The sequence below is a fragment of the Cnephaeus nilssonii genome (genome assembly GCF_951640355.1).
Source record: "Cnephaeus nilssonii genome assembly, chromosome: 6".
In the NCBI taxonomy this organism is placed as follows: domain Eukaryota; kingdom Metazoa; phylum Chordata; class Mammalia; order Chiroptera; family Vespertilionidae; genus Cnephaeus; species Cnephaeus nilssonii.
The window spans coordinates 74705091-74724412 of NC_137077.1; the positions used below are offsets into that span (position 1 = coordinate 74705091).

At 36.0% G+C, this 19322-nt stretch overlaps 1 protein-coding gene and 1 pseudogene across 6 annotated transcripts in view; both read right to left on the reverse strand.

Annotated features, from left to right (window-relative positions):
- Positions 1-19322, reverse strand: part of PPFIA2 (PTPRF interacting protein alpha 2) — a 452551-nt gene that overhangs the window by 25780 nt on the left and 407449 nt on the right. For all 5 annotated transcript variants that reach the window (XM_079775027.1, XM_079775026.1, XM_079775024.1 and 2 more), the window contains 2 exons: positions 12331-12412; positions 8436-8636 (listed from right to left, as the gene is read on the reverse strand). In XM_079775027.1, coding sequence (XP_079631153.1) covers positions 8436-8636; positions 12331-12412 — 283 coding nt within the window. The remainder of the gene's footprint in view (positions 1-8435; positions 8637-12330; positions 12413-19322) is intronic.
- Positions 6857-7839, reverse strand: LOC307102443 (thioredoxin reductase-like selenoprotein T; annotated as a pseudogene). The gene has a single exon. The product of its transcript is annotated as a thioredoxin reductase-like selenoprotein T (transcript).

Sequence of the window (19322 nt, forward strand, 5' to 3'; positions counted from 1 at the left end):
CCCAACATGTCACCCACATAATTCTCTCTAGTCTAGCCTTTGCAAGCATTCACATTAAGTACCATGTTTGAATTTCCTTCTACTATAAATAATACAATTTAAAATAATTTTAAAAAATAACTACATATAAACTAAAATGATGAATATAATTCGATATGAGAAATTTCACATATAAAAAAAATTACACATAATTGAGTAACAAAGGAGAGTTGAGTAGTAAATACTCATAATTATAAGTAAATCATATGGGAATAAAAAAACAACAACCCTGAACAGTCATCATATATATGTACAGAATTCTCATTTCCCTACTATTTGGAAATTGGAGTATATCTGATTATTTCTATGGAATATAACTGCACACACCTGTAAAATATACTTAGAATACAAGAGCCATCCCTGTCATTAAAACCCCCTCCCCTTTACCCCTCAACTTCTGGGAATGATCTTAATTATAAACATTATGGACCTCGTGATGAGTATTATGCTAAAAAGAACTCCCCACTCATCTGTCACATGCCCTTTATACCCAGTGCTCACAGAGCTTTGCCCAAGTGCCTGTGCTGTCTTCAAACTGAGCTTCGGTGATGATCACCTGACAGGAAACTCATTTAGGCCCGTCTGTATTTACAATGATTTCTGTAGCCTCCACCTTGGCTGTGAATTCAAATAATGATCTCCCTAACCGTCTAAGAAACCTAAAATGCACACATGTATAATCTAACAGGTTATCTTGAAGTTTATGTTTGCCAATCTGTTACCAAATTCTTGGATGGGCAAAGTGCTGTAAGCTATGGTTTGAATCTGTACCTTTATATGCAACACGAGTATATGCCCAGCGCAATTTTCTACAGTATGGTTGGCAAACCTTCTGAAATTCACCTTTGATCTTGAGTTCTACTAGTGAGGAACACTGCCTGCTCTAGAATCTTGTAAAATTACTCATACAATAGCTTCTACACAGCTCAATCAATTAGCCATTAGTCGAGGTTTTAACAAGTTTATTTTATAAGCAAGTCCAGATGTAGCAAGATATTCAGACTTCTTTCTTTTCGCCACCAATTTAAGGGATGGAGCTTACATGAGGTAATTAGTAAAGGGGTGAGGTAGAGCATGAGCGTTTCAGCAGAGAGCTTATCTTAGTGAATAGCTAGAGTAAGAGGCTTTGAGCAACCCTAGGCAATGTGGACACTGGTGCCTTGGTCCAAGGACAGAGTACAAAAACTAGGCTGGAAAGGCATAAAGGACAAGCATCCTATCGTTGGTTGTGGTTCTCTGGGAGTCACTGAAAATCATCCACTCCCTGCCCTTGGAGCTGGAGAATGCAAACAGTAGTCATTTATTTTTCTGTGTGGCTAATACCATCGGAGTCTAACAAGTGATCGATTTGATTTCAATTTCAGTTTGTGAAATTATCTGGTAATTTAACAAATTATAATCAGGAGGCTTGCGTTCTACCAATTCCATTTCTCAGTAACTACCATAGGACATTTCCTAAACCTCTCTAAATTTTAGACTCTACTTCTATTAAGTGGCTAAAACCACATACTTCATACTAGAAAAACACTGAAAAGTTTACACTATAATGTAATATATTCTGATACATGCTGGGACTATGATAACGCAGGTGAGATGCTGACTGAACTAAATTTAAGAAAGCCTCACTTTCAGGGGTTTGCAAGTGCAGGGTCGGCCGCTGATAGTGAGTGCCTCCTTAAATTTTGTGTTTGAGATGACCCCTGCCTCAACTAGGTTCAGATGGAGTTGAATATTTAAACAGTATTATCAAATGAAAACTGGGAGAAAAATTCCTAAAATATGTGAAGGATTAAAGGACTCACTGAATTAAATCATTCAGGAGGAAATTATGACATAAAAATAAATGTCAAAGTGAGCTTAAGAAATAAATCATAAAAATTAATTAGGGGAAAGTAATGTATTCTCTTGATGTCAGAAAAGTAACATAAGTAAAGCAGCCAGAACTTCAGAATAAACCTTAACCTTACCTAGTTGGAAGTAACTTCTGTTACTACTTATGTCATTTTGAAGTATTTTTTAATTTATGATTGTACTAGAGTTCCGCTGCACGAAATCGGTGCACGGGTAGGGTCCCTAGGCCTGGCCGGTGATTAGGCCCAATCTGTGTGGTGACCTGGGGCCCCGCTCACACCCATCTTGGCCTGGTGCCACCCACTCACCTGCTCCACCATCCTGCCACAGTCCCACTCTTGTCGGGGCCCATCGGGGCCGGCAGTGCCTCCACTGCCACCCACTGCCAGCACCCAGTTGCTGATGCCTGCCATGTTCAGCGCCGCCCCCTGGTGGTCAGTGCACATCTAACTTCCGGTCAGTCGAACTCCCGCCCATGGGGACAATTTGCATATTCACCTTTTATTATATAGGATTCCAAAGTACATTGACTTGAAATTTACTTTCACATTAAAAATGGCCTAGATCCACATTTTTCCTTCTTCTGAATTTATGTTTCTCATAAGAAAATACATATTTTCCATTATAATAATTATACCTCATCTTATTCACATTAAAGATTGAGGTTTATGAGGTTAATAATAATGAAAGGGGGAACCGAAGCAGATTGGATGGATGCTGTAAAAGAGAAGGAAAACTGGTGGAGTACAGGAAGCAGGAGATGTACTTGTTAAGGTCATAGATTCTGGGGAAAACCACCTTGGAAAGTCACTTAACTCTCAGTACATCAGTTTTCCCATCTGAAAAACCGATGTATTAAAAGGATCTAGCTTCCCAGTGTTGTCATGCGGTATTATTACATTTAAAACACTTAGAATAGGGGCTGACACTTAATGTCGGCTGTTAGTACAATATCATTAGAAATTTTGTTAAGCAATCTGCACCCAGACACATGTTTAGTTTAATAAATGGTCTGTCTTTCCCCTGTACTTTGTGCTGACTGATGCCTATCTTATGCCTTACATATCTGATCAAACTTGCTGCATTATATTTTTACCAAAGATCATTTGTATTTGCTCACAATCCTATTTATTTCCATTGCACTTTTTAAAAATTAGGTGACTTAAATATAACATAAAGCAAAAAATAAAGAAATTTGGCTTATGTATAAGTTGAATTATTTGAAAAGCCTAGATAAAGGCAAATCTTAAAACACATTATCAATGAGATACAACTTGGTCAAAGTGGGGGAAGATATTGTAAATATCTAGGAGGATTTTGCACTCAAATAGCTTTTTGAGTATCATGAAGTTATCGATTTAAAAAGAAACTCAAACTTGTGAAATTGATGATGTTTTATGGATGAGGTTATGAAAGAGTGATAATGTGGAACTCCAGGCAATGGAATCATACTCAAAGTATTAGGTGTTTCATCTCAATTTGAAAGTTGTTAACATTTACATATTTTTACTTAAGAAAAAATATTTAAAGAACGTAACGTATTCTTTATGACATACTTTTAAACCAAATATTCTTTAAAATTAATGATGGTGATGTCAATTAACTGACATCTGCATCCCTATTCTATTAGGTAAAAGGCCTTCTACAGTAACACCATGTTAGGAAGAAAGAAAACTGGAAGATTAGGACTGGAGAAAGGAAATAATCAATGTAAATGTTAGATTTTCCTTTTGATGGTTTAGTCCAGTGGTCGGCAAACTCATTAGTCAACAGAGCCAAATATCAACAGTACAATGATTGAAATTACTTTTGAGAGTCAAATTTTTTAAACTTAAACTTCTTCTAACGCCACTTCTTCAAAATAGACTCGCCCAGGCCGTGGTATTTTGTGGAAGAGCCACACTCAAGGGGCCAAAGAGCTGCATGTGGCTCCTGAGCCGCAGTTTGCCAACCACTGGTTTAGTCCATTTTATCTATACAAAAAGGAGGCAGAATCAGGCAGAAGTTCTGTTCAGCTGGAAAAGAAGAGCTAAGTACCTTGTCATTTTCTCTTGAGAACTTGAGTGAACAGACAAGATACACCTGGCCGAGGAATCCAAACCCAAACCTAAACCTACAAAAGAACTTGAATGATCTGGACTAATTGCGGTTTTCTGGATGACATTAAAATATTTATTTAAAAAAAACACTTTTATATGTTTTCATGTTTACTTGATGCAGCGGATTCATTATTAGAAGTTTAGAAATTTAGTTTTAGTTTCTTTTTTTTCTTCTTGAAAAGCAAATCATATTTGATATATACTAAAAATGAGTAACTACTTCCATGTAGATGGAATAGAAGAAAAAAGAGTACTCAGTAGATAATTTTAAAAACAAATAGAAATTAACTTTATCTCAGGTAACTTGAACTAATATTTGGCAAAGGGCATATATCTTCTGTGAATAAAGAACTTTTAGACATTAGTAAAAAGATTAGTAAAATTTCTACAATCCTACAGAAAAATGGAAAAGATTATAAATAGGGAATTCATTAAATACTAAATCAATAAGCATATAAAAATTTAACTTCGCTAGTAATTTAAAAAATATAAATTTAAGTAATGTGATAATCAATGTTAACAAAAGGGAAAGGAAAGGCCTATACAATACAATTTGGCAACTAAGGGTTAAAAATAATAAGAATATAAATGCCCTATACTCAAATATTGCTTTGTCAATAACCAGAGCTTATGCAACAACATAGCTACATAGATATCCACTATGGTATTGTAAACACAATGAAAATTTTTAAATAAGCAGAATATCCACTATTATGGATTTGATTAAATAAATTATGGTATTTCCATGAAGGAGATGTGTAGCATTTAAGATTTATACCAGAATTGTATATTTATTCAATTGAGGAAAATATTTATGCTATATTACTAAGTTTTAAACAAAAAATACAAAATAATTCATTTTTATCAAAATGTAAAGAAAAAAGACTGGAAAGGTCTTTGTCCAAAAGTTAAGAGTGATGAAAATGTTTAAAAATTAATTAACAATATATGACTAGTCTTTCAAATGCTAATTCCTCATCGAAGCTTATTCAAGCAGAAGTGCTTTCTCCTTTCATGGAATCCCATACATTTTGCTTCTATCTCACATTTAGAAATTAAAATATATCATCTCCTACTATAACCTACTCGTAAGCACGTCTTACTTTCCTCGCCATAGTTGCCCTCTCTGAAGTCAGGGCCATACACATTTCAGTTCCTCTGTAATGGTGGGTAAGGTGACTTGTGAAGCATCATTTTTAGGAAGGATACTTACTGATTATCCACAATTTGCCAGGCACTGAGTTAAGGCTTGGGGACTATGGATAATCTGATAATATTTTTGCTTGGCCTAGTGTGGGATGAATCAAGGAGAGAAAATTATAAAACGGTTTTTCTAAGTACCCAGATGGAAACTCAGGAAGGAAACCAGAGCCAGGCATGGAAGCTAGCGGAAGCTTTGTAGAAAAAGGACATTCAGGAATCATTAGATAAAGGGTGAGTTGGAGCAGGATGGTAATCCTGGAGTGGGAAGCTGATCCAGGCAGAAGAAAGATCAATTACAAAAGCCGATAATCAACCAAGAACACAAACGCTTAGGAAACTGAAAGAAGTTCTGTGTCGTTGGGACCTGATCTGAGGAAATAAAGCTTTTGGTTGAACTGAGGCTAGATTATGAAGTCTCATACACTCTTTTCACACTTGGTTGTTCTTTGAACAACCAAGCACCCACTCATCTTTAATAGTTTTTACATTCCTTTAGTTTGCTAAGGTCTTTTTAGAGAAATAGTGCTTAATTATTCTATTTTCCATTAAGAATTAAACAGGATGTTAAACAGAAATGATAAAGTATATTCTATTTTCCGTCTTGAAGCTGGAACTCCAAATGCTCTTCATTTTGCAAGGCTAGAAATTTTTAGTCATTTTGTATGCAGTTGCTCTTGGGAGGAGAGTGTTGATATAAACCAGTTGTGATGCTTCTTTCTCAGTTAGAAATTGTTGAAGAAACTCTTAGACTTGTTTATAATTTGGTTTATAATAACTTTACTTTAATGGCCTGCTCAGTTTTTGTTTTGAATTATTTTGTAACTGGAGTAGTACTTCAGCTATAGTATACAGAATTTATATATAGTTGAAAATATGTTATACATAAGTTTTTAAAATTATATATTTTACACATGTAATTTAAGAGGAAGTTAAAATGGAATTATGAAAGAAAGAAAGACAGAAAGGTTTTTAAATTTTATGTATTTCTGGCATTAGAATCTAGTACACTGGGAAGGAATATAAAGGTAGATACAGTAAAAATGAAGCAAATTCTCTAAAACCATTTAAGACCAAATATAAAAACTGCATTAACATAATATCCCTTTATTATCTTTTATCCACCACTGAAATTTATTTCCTTCTTTCATAATATATTATTCTGTATAAGAAATGGGGCCAGAGAAGTCCAGTTAACATCAGAAACCACATCCTTTATCAGCAAAAGATATAATTCAGGACTAGACAAAGGAAGAATGAATATCATTTGAGAATATTTTCTTTTTTTTTTTTAACTTATATCTGCTTACTTTTTATTGAGTTTAGTAGAAAGGCCCAGTTAATCAATTCATTAGATTGGTCAAGGCAAGACACTTGAACTATAACAGGATTTTAAAAGCAGTTGGTCTTTTAGTCGTTTCTCTGGTATTCACACACATGTGCGCACATACACACACACAAACTGTTAGAGAACTTTGCATATAGGATCTCCCCCCCCATAATTTTGTATAATGTACTGTTCAAAATCTGCAGTATTTTGAAACCTATATAAGTAGGACATGACCAAATTAGCAATGTCTGATAAACTCTTATACAGTGAGAACTTCAGCTTATTTCCAAAAAGATTAATTCTAAACAATACAAAAGGAAAATTCATATAAAATCACAACAGATTTAACAGACATCCTTGGGGAAAAAAATCAAATTCTAACTCATTTTGCATTTTTTTCAAATATGACTAAGGAAAAATGGTAGAAGTAGTAATTTTTAGAAAACTATTAACTCAGTGGATTGGGAGGAGAAAAATTACTATACAGTATTATTGCACTCCACGAATGTGCAGAATTCCAAAATGTGCCAGCACTAAAATCTCTTGCATTGAGGTTTTCCAAGAGGTACAACGAGCCTGCTAAGAAACATCTGGTCTGTACTAACAGTTTGCTGTCTTCAGTACAGGCCTTCATAATGTCAGTCATGCTGCTCTTGCAAAAATCCCCCAATGTAAGAGTTTTCAGTGCTGATAGGTGGGGCTATGATCGATGATGTGGGATTGAATCCATATGGACATTGAGCTTCATTTCATTGTCAAGAATTTGAACAAGCTGTTGCATGGATGGAAGGTGACCAGATTCCAGCTTAGACCATACAGGTACATCATTCAAAGTTATTTCAAATGCACCTGTTGACATACACTGGTTCTCAATCATGTTGCTCAAGAAGAAAACCATCATACATGCATAGACCTTATTTTCTTGGCCCCATTGCCAGATGCTAGGAGCTTGCATGCCAAAGAAAGCAAAAGGATCCTTGCCAACAATTATTAAGCCTATTAAAACTAGTTTGAAGATTGACAGGAAAGATGCTATGTGTCTATATATTGGTTGAGGGAGGTAATTCTCTCCTTCAATGCGGATGTCTGGGTACCGCTGGCTAATAACCCGCATGTACTCCTCAAACACCCGCCTATAACCTCAGGAAACACAAATCTGGAACTTGAGCAGCGGGCCAGTGGCGTACTGCATCTTTAACCTCTTGCTAGGCACACCGCCCAGGTTGGCCAAAGCATTGCTCCGGACCAGCGCGGACGCCGCCACCAGGAGTAATAGCAAAAGCCTCATCTTACTCGAGCCAACCCCTTCAGCCGCTCTCAGTCTGAGAATATTTTCTAAGTATTTAAATTAATCAGTTTGTGTGCATATTTTTAGACATTTTTTATTTCCTAATTTTAGTATATGGTAAAATTATGAGAAGAATAGGGGTTTATAAATGAGAAGCTAATAGAGTTTGAAGGAAAGTATCCCACTTGGTATTTATAAAACATCAAATAGTTTTGTACTTTCATAAATATGAAAATTGCATCAGAAGCTGTGCATTAAGCATTGCATCTTCAGAAAACACTAATGCCAACAGCTAATCACCTGAGGTGTTGAATTACATTAAAAAAGGGCACATCCTGAAAATGAGTTCGCTTGGGGTCTAGTTGCTTGGGAGGAAAAAGAAAAAAACACGTTAGAGACTAGTTCAAAAGTCTATCTTGGTTGCAGCCTTCAAATCTGATGGCAATCACAGCTCTGCAGTTGAAACCCTATTGGAAGGAGCAGCAAGGTTAATGAAGAGCAAGCTAAATCTCTTCAGAATAATTCACGCTGACATGGAAATGTGTGCTGCCCCCATTCTGCTCTGTGGCCTCAGAGATGCCGTTATTCACCCAGCCCTGCGAGGGGGAAGGAACACAAATTGACTCACAGTTCGGGACGTTGGAGGAGCTGAAGGACTTGTTAGGGAAACCATCTCCTGGATTGCTAATCGGAGCTTTAAGCGATGCAGGGGATTGCTGATTCCAATTTCTCTCTGGATCTCAGTGTCTGACAAAGCAGACATGATGGCACCACTCTTCACATTGGCTCGGCAGGCTGCCACGTACCAGGCGGGCATTCCCAACCAGAGCTGTTGGATAGAAAAAAATACATGCCAGATTACAATAATAACTAATATGTTAGTGTCTCTTATGTGTCAGGCACTGTTCTAAGTACTTTACATGTACGAACCCTCTTGTTTCTACCATCCAATGAGATAGATGCTATTATTTTCCCCAGAAGAGATAGATGAACAGGGACATTAAGCAACTTATTTTAAAATTTCAGGTAGACAGTGATGGAGATGAAGATTTGAAATTGAGTTTCTGGAGTCTGCAATGTAACAACTAAGTTTAATTATTCAGGATAAAATTAATAGCTGTGCAACACCAAATCCCCCCTTGGAGTTAGAACAAGAACAGCTACAAGCTGCATTTGGTAAAGGCGCAATCAGTGTTTGTTGAATGAGTGACTTCAATTTATAATTCTCCTTTGGGATTGTGAGTGTGAGAAATTCTGTCACAGAAAGAGCCAGCTACCACCTCCAGCCCCATAACTTTGATCAAAGCCTGCCATGTAGCTAAGCCACATTTATCACGCATCAACCTACACCATGTAATGCTTGTGTGAAATTAATTAGATGTTCTATATGAACAAACTTATAGAGAATGAAATGTGCTAATCTTAAAAGACACTAAATTTATAAACCTTTAGCTAAAGAGAGTAACAACATGAATAATGAATTAGAAATTAGGGATTTCAATTTTTCAAGTTTGCTGTGATGTTCTTGAGAGATATTTGAATCAGGAGTGCAATGAGCACAGCACAGTGACTGACACTCAGCGTAAGCCCTGGCTGGATGCCAATTCTCAGGCATGTTGTGGCATCGGAATTACATAAACTTAGAAAGTGAATGTTCCCTCCACTTTCCCTCATCATGAGTTATGGGTAAAAAGCCACCCTTTTACTTAGCTCTGAGGAAGAAGCAGAGCACATGCAAATGAGCAGTTTAAACCTTGGTTTTTCAATAGCCAAAATACTAAGTTTAGAGGGCTGTTTATTTGTTGATGGGAACAGATAGAGCAAAAGGAGAGAATGAGAGTGAGAAAAGTGAGAAGAGGAAGACAGAAAACAATAAATCAGCAAAATGCAATGCCAAGAATCAGAAGGCCTGGGCTCTATCTTATTCCGTCCCTGTCATCAGTGAGTCATGTGACCCTCTAAACCTCAGCCTTATTTTCCTCATTTGTAAAGTGAAGGGATTCAGCCTCATTACTCTAAGCCTTAGAGTCTAAGGCATTGTGTTGGGCAGCTTCTAAGATGGATCCCAATGAGCTCCCCTTTCTAATATTCCTGCCCTTGTATAATCTTGTTCCTTTGAGTTTTTAAGGAACAGACTATGATAAAAGCGAAGGGATGGTGCTTTCCAGATTAGATTACAAAAAGATCAAGGCTTCATTCCTGCTAGCCCTCTCCACCTCTTTCCTCTCAGAGCTCTTGTTCTGCAGGAAGCCAGCTTCCATGTTGTGAGAAGCCCCGTGAAGGTGCCCACATGGCAAAGAACAGATGTTTCTGGACAACGGCTAGCAAGGCACTGCATCATGACGGTGAAAACCCGAGTCAGCTTGAAAGTGTATTCTCCCCAAGTCTAGCCTTGAGAACACTGCCGCACTGGCGGTGAGAGACTGAAGAGAGGTCGTAGCTAAGCCATGTCCAGATTCCTGACCCACAGAAGTCATGAGGAAAAATAAATGCTCAGTCTGGAGATAAGTTGTTACATGGTAATAGGTAACTAATACAGATATCCTTTATTTAAAAAAAGTCTGCCACATTGAAAGGCTACTTGTCTCTATAAGGGAAACAAAAAGCCAAGTCTTTGAGTCAATGTGGATTAGGCTGTGATTGAAATAAAAGAAAGGAGAGAGGGGATCTAGTATAGTGCTTAACTGAATCTTTTATATACTCTTCCAGCAGGTTAGGCCAGGGAATTGACCTTACCTAGACAGATATGATTAGATATGACTGAAGATGGTACTTGACCTCTTAGTTTATAAACACAGGTTGTTCAAAATAACTAAACATCTCCATATACCTTCGCTGGACCCTAGTTATTTTCCACTTCCTCTCTTTTAAGTAAGATATTTGGATTTCAAAACCCCTGCCAAAACAAAACAAAACAAAAAACAGAACAACTTGTGGAAATGTTTGGATTTATCCAAATGCTTGCCAATACACTGTTATCAATGTCATCCATGATTAGACTTTTAAAAGTTTTGGTGTGGATAAATGGTGTATGAAGCATCAGGCCTACTTCTCTGCATCATTCTTAGCTGGCTGTATTCACAGGAGGTGCTAATGGAGGTGAGAGTTAAGAGCTCTCATTCATTGGATCACCCTGCTCATGTATCTTACTTATTCCACTTTATAATCTGAGTCACTTTAAGAAGCACATTATGCGCAATTTTTGTATGCTCAGATATGTTTAATTAGCCCAAAATTTACTGCCTGACCTTTCCTAGCCCTTTAAAGTCAGTAAGTCTGTTTATTTTATTTTATTAAAAGGATTGTTTTCTTCACTTGCCAAAATAGCAGCTAACTCTCTGTCAAAGTATAGCTCACTTTATTGGAATGAAGCTGATCAAAGAAAGGCTATGAAATCTGAGGGCTGCTTCCTTACGCATTTTGTTGTATAAATTATTTCTAAAATGTAGAAATCTTAAAGACATGTTTGAAAGAAGCAGCTCTGATTACTAAAATGCTAAAAATCCCCTGATAGGAGAGAGTAAAATAAAGCAAGACAGAGCTTCTTTCTTCTAGGCCAAGAAAAAAAAAAGTTTTCATATCTATCTATACAAGACCATTTTAAAAACTCATAAGGGTTTTAATTTTTTCTCATTGATCAACTCTTCTGCTCTGGGTAAGATATGCTAATGAATGTGGGTAACTTTATAACCCCAAACCACTGGAAACAATGAGTTCTAATTCCTCCGGCAGGCAGGAAAAGCCTGTGTTCTTTGCCCTGATGTTGGCATATCCCAGAAGCCCACTCTACTCAACTAAATAGAAGGGGCAGTGAACACTCCTGATAAGTAGCATAGGGACCCCTTGTGGTCAAGTATGTATTTCCGGAATTGTCCTACTTGGCTCCTGATGCCTCCACCCTGCTCAGGTTTTACTGAATTTTCCCAGCCCCCTGCATTGTGCAGGGAATGTTGAATGTAGTGCTTGTTTCATCATAACATTCAGTTTAGACACAGAAGAGAAAAAGGGGGTACATCTTCTGTTTTATTCCAAGTGGTTAAATCTAGCTGGTCCCTAGGCGTTAGAGAATTAGGCTCAGGAATTATACTATAAGCAAAGGAACAGTTCTCTGCAGTTCGGTGGCCGTGGTATCTTTTGGGAGAATGCCAAAAATGGCTCTTCTCTGTAACCTGCTGAGAAAAAACCCTGGACTGATGGGCTGGGACCGATGTTTTCTTGCAACAACAAAAGTGTGGCTCAAAAACTGATTATTCTCTTACTCTAGACATAAAGAGGGTGGAATTTAGAGAAACTCCCTTTTATCCACTGGGTATATCCTTCTGCCTCAAGCACAAGAAAGCAATATAGTTAAATTGCAATGTTCACAGGTCCCTAGAAAAAGCAAATATTTCTTTTCTGAGATATTACAGTCTATTGGAAAGCTACTTCAAAACCTGCCTTTACCTGTCTCTCTAAAAAACAACAACAAAAACAACTACCAAATTAGTGATTGAATCAAGAGCCTTCTGGTTTAATTCTCTTACCTCTAGCCATGCAACCACTGTGGGCCCGTCCCACTGGGCAAAAGGTAAGCCCTTCCTTCGAGCTTCCTCTAGAAGTTCATGCCTGAAGTGTATAACATAGATTAGTCAGATAAAATGGTCAAAGGTGGCTGTGATTATTTTAAATTACATTATTTTTAAATAAATCAAGTAATCCTTTATAAGCTTCTTATGAGATAATATAGAATAACAGAATTCCTCCTTCCTTTGAGTAATACATGCAAACCACTCATTGATTTTTATTAGAAATTAAACAGTGACATCTAAAAATAATTTCCCCTAACATTTATTCACTAAAATTCAACCATTAAATGTTAATGCACTAAGAAGCTGAATTATATTATCAGCAAATATCTTATCCCTTTAACAAGAAATTGGTCCACATAAGCATATTCAGGTATATATTGTGGGGTCTAAATGTGGTTTCTTCCATCTGCCTTGCTCGTTTTCCCTTATTATTTCAATGGTAGAGGAAATGCCTGTATATAGAGGCAGAAGATAAATTTGGTCATTTTAGCCACATTCAAAAGATGTGCTTAGTTTTAGAACTCTCTCTCTGGCCCAGGTGGCTATCTTAGAAGTTAGTTCTTTGATTAGACTACAAAGTTAGTTCTCATTTGAAGAGAACTCTAAAGTAAATTGACTGCTATAACAACAAAGAATGTAAGGTCTGAAATTCAATAATACACTCTTTTCCATTTATAACCACTTCTGTTTTTAATGAAAGCAAAACACTTCAATAACAACAAATGTTTGTTTCTGACAATAAAAAGTTGTAAAGAGCCTTGACAAACGCATCTATAATCACTGTCCCTACTCCTGAGCCTTTAGAATTGACATCCATTTACAAAACCAATTTGAGTTTGCTTATTATTGACATAGAAAGTCTATTTTCTTGCTATATATACCTGGCCAGGACTATATTAAAAATGTATGCTCTGTTCCTTAGTATGCTTTGATCTTACACACAAATAATAAATATATATATAATAATTGGTTTTTTGAATGTGTATATTTTGTGCTTAGGAATCCATAATTAATATCATATATCAACTCCAAAATAAAGTATTTATTTTCTGCCAATCAATTAATTGCTTATTATAGTGGACTATAATATGTTAAAATACATAATCAAAAATGACTTCCAACAGGAGAGCATTTTGTATTTGCAAAGGATGCTACCAAGAAGTATGCATTGTGAAAAATAAGCAAGAAGACAAAACAAATATTGAAGTTATAGCGGCTGAAGAGACACATAAATCAACTGTTGTTTCAACTGATGGGATAGCAAGAAAAGCATGGGTACATTCTGCAAGTAAGCTATGCAGCACCTGGCCAAGGCAACAGCGACACGGATGCCCTGAATCCCCCAAACTACAAAGGGCTTCCTCACCTGGCTTCCTCTGCCATCACCCATTCCCTCAGGCTTCCTCATGCCATCCCTTCATTGAAAACCAGATTCAAATAGCCTAGTCTCACTGTGACCGATATATTGAGAGAAATGGATTGAAGTGGGTCAAACAACCAACCATCAGGTACTTATTGAACATCTGAGGAAATAGACATGGACCCAGTTTTCCAGGAGGTCCCTGGTTAGATAAAAAAAGTAAACACACGAAACTGTCTGAAAACATAATGAAATATACAAATAGGTGTTAAAAATCAGTAATGCATATTCTGAGTGTGAGGGTTTCATAAAGGGGGCTAATAGCATGGGAAACAATTGGTGAAGTCTTTGTGGCAACTAAGCTTTGAAAGGCAGGCAGAAAGGAGATGGGGATCATGTTCCAGGCAGGATAAGCAGTAAGGGCGGAGAGGCAGTGGCAGGACTGAGCGTGGAATATGTGCAAGAACATTTAGAGAAGACCTCCTTTAGAGCAGACCTCTACAGAGGTGAAGAGCATTAGTAAGAGTTGTAATTTACATACATTATGGAAAGGAACATTTTCACTTATGTGACAGGTGAGTGGCATTAACGTGAAAGTAACAAGCATACATTTACAATAGTCTTTTCTACATTCAATAAAAGAAAAAAAAAACAAGAAATATGCACTCAACACTTAGAAAGCACATACCATTTTCACATGTGAATTATATGATTTGTCCAAAAGACATTTTTAAAAGTTAGAAAACTTTAATTGTGAAAGTTCTGTCTAGTTTCCTAATAAAATTGCACCACACAAGGTAGAGTGATCCTGTTAAAACTTATGTCAGATGATATAATCTCTACTCATAAATTTTCAATTACTTCCTGTATCACTGAGACTAAAAGCCAAAGAGGCTCATAGAATCTACCCTACTCTCTTCATCTCTTTGGCTTATATCACCTGATGACACTGGTGTCCATGCTGTTACCTGAAAACAGCCCAGGCCTCTTTCTGTCTCAGGACATTTGCACCTGCTATTTCCTCTGTCTGAAATTCTTGTCTTCTCCATCTCCACATGGCTTACTTCCCTACCTACTTTAAGTCTTTTCTCAAATGTCACCTTCTCTCTGAATGTCTCTTACCCTTACCCAACAGGCACTTCTTATCCCTATTCCTTGCTTTATTATTTTTATTTTCTAACTTAAAGTGTCATTTATTCCTCTCTGTCATATTCCAATAGAAAATAAGTTGAAATAAGAGTGAGGTTTTATATATTCTGTTCGGAGGTAAATTTGAAGCATCTAAAACAAGGTCAGGCACAAAAGAGGTACTTAGTAAATAATTGTGAATGTTGAATATGTAGACAAAACCTTCCATTAAGGTACTTTTGTGTCAGTAAACTGCATCCCATAATGTATTTTTGTAGTCCATTTTTTTTGAGCCACTTTGTCAGAATAGTATCCATTCCAGATGATTCCAAAAGTTTGACCTGGTTTGGGATCCGTGATGAAAATCTGGTTAATAGTCAATCCAGTGTGCTTAATAATTATTTTCTCTTTCTAAACAGATATTTTACCATACAATTTTTTGAAAAATCATTGGACAATGTGGCCCTTCAAAAGTTGTTTTATTTGTTGTGTTTAAATCGTATGCTCTCATAACTTTAGTAAGAGTATGCACTTCAGTTTTTCTTTTAACATCTGCATGCTGAAAATGTATATCTTAACATAATTATTCCAAACAGAAATATATATTAAATCTCAATCAGTTGCTTCAGAATATTGATTAGCTAAATATACATATTTAGCTCCATAAAATGAAGAGTTTCAAATCAACATTAACATGTTTGACTTGATTTGGAAAGCAAAGCACACTGTGATTTTGTGTGTGTGTGTGTGTGTAATTGTATGTGTTTGTATATTGTATTATGGTGCATTTTTACATGCAGTGCATATAAAAGTCCATTGCATATTTAAGCAGTGTTTGATTTAGAGTCTAGGAACACAAGCTAGGTTGTTCAGACTGAAGTGATTTGATTACATTAAAACCAGAGTTCATTCATATTGAAACCTTTTTTCTTCAAGTTGCTTTGAAATGGAAAGCATAGTCTCTGACAGGACATTGAATTTATGTGTGAATTTGAATTGGGATTTACATAATTTCTTTCTTCACTTGATTTTACATTTAATGAAAACTATTAAAAATACACACACGCACACACACACACACACAAATATGATGGTACAATACAATTACTCATGCTGTTATTGAAAACTAGAGGGGCTTGCATTACCTTCCATTAAACATTTTCACTGTGTTCTGTTCTCCCAATTGGGGACTTACTAGAGGAACATTGGTAAATTTTCAGGTTATTTGCATACCATTTAGACTAGATTACTTTAGTACTTCATTTAATTTAAGCTCTCTTTAACTCTAATTTGAAGTTTCCAGTTTCTGTACTTCTCAGGTTATTCATATTTTCTTATGTTGTTGTGAGAATTACGAAGTGAGAGTAATATTGGTGAGTACAGAGCACATACCTAGGTCACCTTAGTCACTCAAGGGAATGAAGGGAATAAGTGGGAAAGTTGGGGCTTACGTTCTTGTTTTCTGACTCCTAATTCAATGTTCTTTCCACCCCAAAATTTTGCACAACACTGTTTGTTCTGTCTTCTCCTGACATTTTAGCCACCTAAGCTTCCTTTTAGCAATTGTACTAAGGAAACTATTTTGATATCCAAAATGTTTAAGTTTCAGGAGCATGTGCGAGGCAAGAAACTGCATTTTAGAATTAAGGCAATTATATTGGTTCCTTAAAGTCCATAAATGACAACACCTTATTCATTCATTATTTTTCAAATTTCATTCAAAAGAGATACAGAAATGAAGTTTTATTTCTTGGGATTATTTTCCTTATGAAACGTAGAAATCATTAAAACATGGAAGACCAATGTTAAGTGATGACATGAAAATAATGCTTTAAAATCCATTGTCAAAGTATTTATTAATTTGAAAACGTAAGTTTGTAAAACTTGCATTTGGCCAGCATAGCTTAACAGCACTCTAACCGTAGCTTGCCTTGTATTTTTAAGAATACCTATTAGAGTTTTCATTAGTATTATGAATTTCCTAACTGGAGTAAATATTGCATTGTTAAATAAGTAGTAGTAATAACTATAACTTGAAATTATAGAAACAAATAAAACAAATATAAACCATGCTAGTGAACTAAGTAATATTATAAAGCACATGATCTTATATCAGTATAAAAAATATCCATATAGCCAATTACTAAAACTCTCCACAGCTTCCTGGATAATTGCATCTCATAGGAGCTATTTTATTTACTCCTCCCCCCAACTTTTGGCTTTGCATTTAAGAGCAATATGTCTCCCCATCTAAAGTGTGTTCAGTAGCCCCCCAGGTTACCAATGCAAAGTTTACACCAATGTAAATATTTTATAAAGTTATACATAATTTGTTTTACTTTGAAGCCCGATTTGTTTTAGGAATATCTAGTATACTCTAATTTAATTCAAAAGGTAAAATTTGAAACTGTAATCTGGATAGTATAAATGTTTAAAGCCTTAACAATTAGCCCATGTACAGGAAACAATGGAAAGAACACAAAATGAAAGGGTTCAACCAAAAATAAGATTGACTTTGGAACCTGAGTATAAAGGTGCTACTAGGGGAGATCTAGCATTTTCCCTCTTCGTGTAAGTGCAGTTGTAGCAATTGACAAAAATTCTCTCTTGACTACAATGTCAATGCGGAACCTCAGAGCACTGGGAAACACACAGGAGGAGTTGGTCATGCAGCACAGTTGAAAACACCCAAACAGCCTGCAACTGAACGCCACACTAACTTGCAGAGAATGACTTGAGAACTAGGGGAGATGATGTCTGGATATTTGTTGACATGTGTCTAAAAGAACCAAAACACAGTTGCCTGGAAGGCCAACATAATGAATTCAAATATGAACATTTCTCTGAACCAATGATTCCTTTGATGCTGTAGAAATAAATACACTTCCCAATTTTTGTTTTTGGTCAGAGGCAGTGCAGCTTGTGTTACAACTGAAAAGAGAAATACTAAAGATAAAACAAAAAGAGGATGATGCTGAAAATAAACATGTTCACCAGCCATGGTGATTCAACTTACCCAGATGTGCTTTTCATGAGATGGAGAAGGATGGATGGAAAAGAAAAGCACACAAATGTTAATGCATACATTTCAATTCAAAGGAAGCCGTGGAATAAAATAAGAGCATTATTTCAGATGTGTGAAAGCTCAAATATGAGAAAGATATGGTGTCTTATTGTTATTTCACCATGACACACATACTCACTGCGTCCAAAAGCATGACCAGCCTGAGGGGAGTTCTAATAGTTGACCAGTAAGTCTGTCTCTCGAAAATGAGCCACTCTGAAACATGCGTGACCACATTTTCCCCAGCCTCTAGTATACCCCGGGAGGAAATCAGCCACCTGTCCAAGGACATTCTTTGCCTCAGTGCACTCCTGGGTTATTTTACAAGTAGAAGCAAATAACTCACTGCATGGCTTATACAGCCATATAAGCCTACTGTTAGAGCTCCAGAAGTATGGGAGACTTCGGAAGAGGCAGCAACTTGAAGAAAGAACTGGTTTGAGCATCAGAAGGTCTGTATTCTACTTCTCACACATGATTAGGTCAAAATTACTACAAAGTTCTGATCTTGAATTTCCTCAATTTGGGGCAAAAATACATTTGTGCATTCCAGGTCCATAATTTTATTATTCTAACAATTGCTATAATAATCAGTATTTTTTTTATATTTGTATATAGATATGTGCTAGTAATCAGAACATGAGAAAGTATAAAATAATTATATTAGTCTTTGCTTGCCACACTACTTCTTCCTTTATCTGAACTGGCAGAATAGTGTTGAATTTGTGCCAATTGAATCTCTTTCAATAGAAACATTTATTTGAGCAGATCTTTATAAATATTGCTATGAGGAGAAATAATGAATGAGATTGGTTCATCAATATTATCAGAAATCACCACAAAAGCAACATTGATTTAAATGTAGTGTTTGAAGGAGCCCACCTGTTCCCTGGATATAGTAGAGGCACTGGGAAAATATGGAATTTAAATAATTCAACAAAAAGCCATGGAAATATTATTTTAAATTTTCTAGACAAGCATACTAGACTAAATATTAGAAAAAGAAAACTTTTACTACAACTCATAAAATATATTCAATGTAACAAAATATGAAGAAGAAGTTCCTATCTCAGAAATAAAGCAAATCAGAGTTTTCTTGCTTATTGCATAATCATTATAAAGAAAAACTTGTCGTGGCAATGGAACACCCTGCACGTGCCTCCTCTAAACGCATTCATTCAGAGAAACCATGTGTTACTTTATTAAATGGGCATCACAAGAAATGTAGATTCTTTGACCTTAGTACCAGAACAGCTGGGGCAAGACCTTTAAATTTTCAAAGAAACAAAAATAATTGTCCAAACAAGTTGGCACCACAATGTCCTAAGCAAGTTAAGTCATACTTTTTACATCATACATACAACAAAGAAAATTAAAACCAAAAAGAGATAGCTT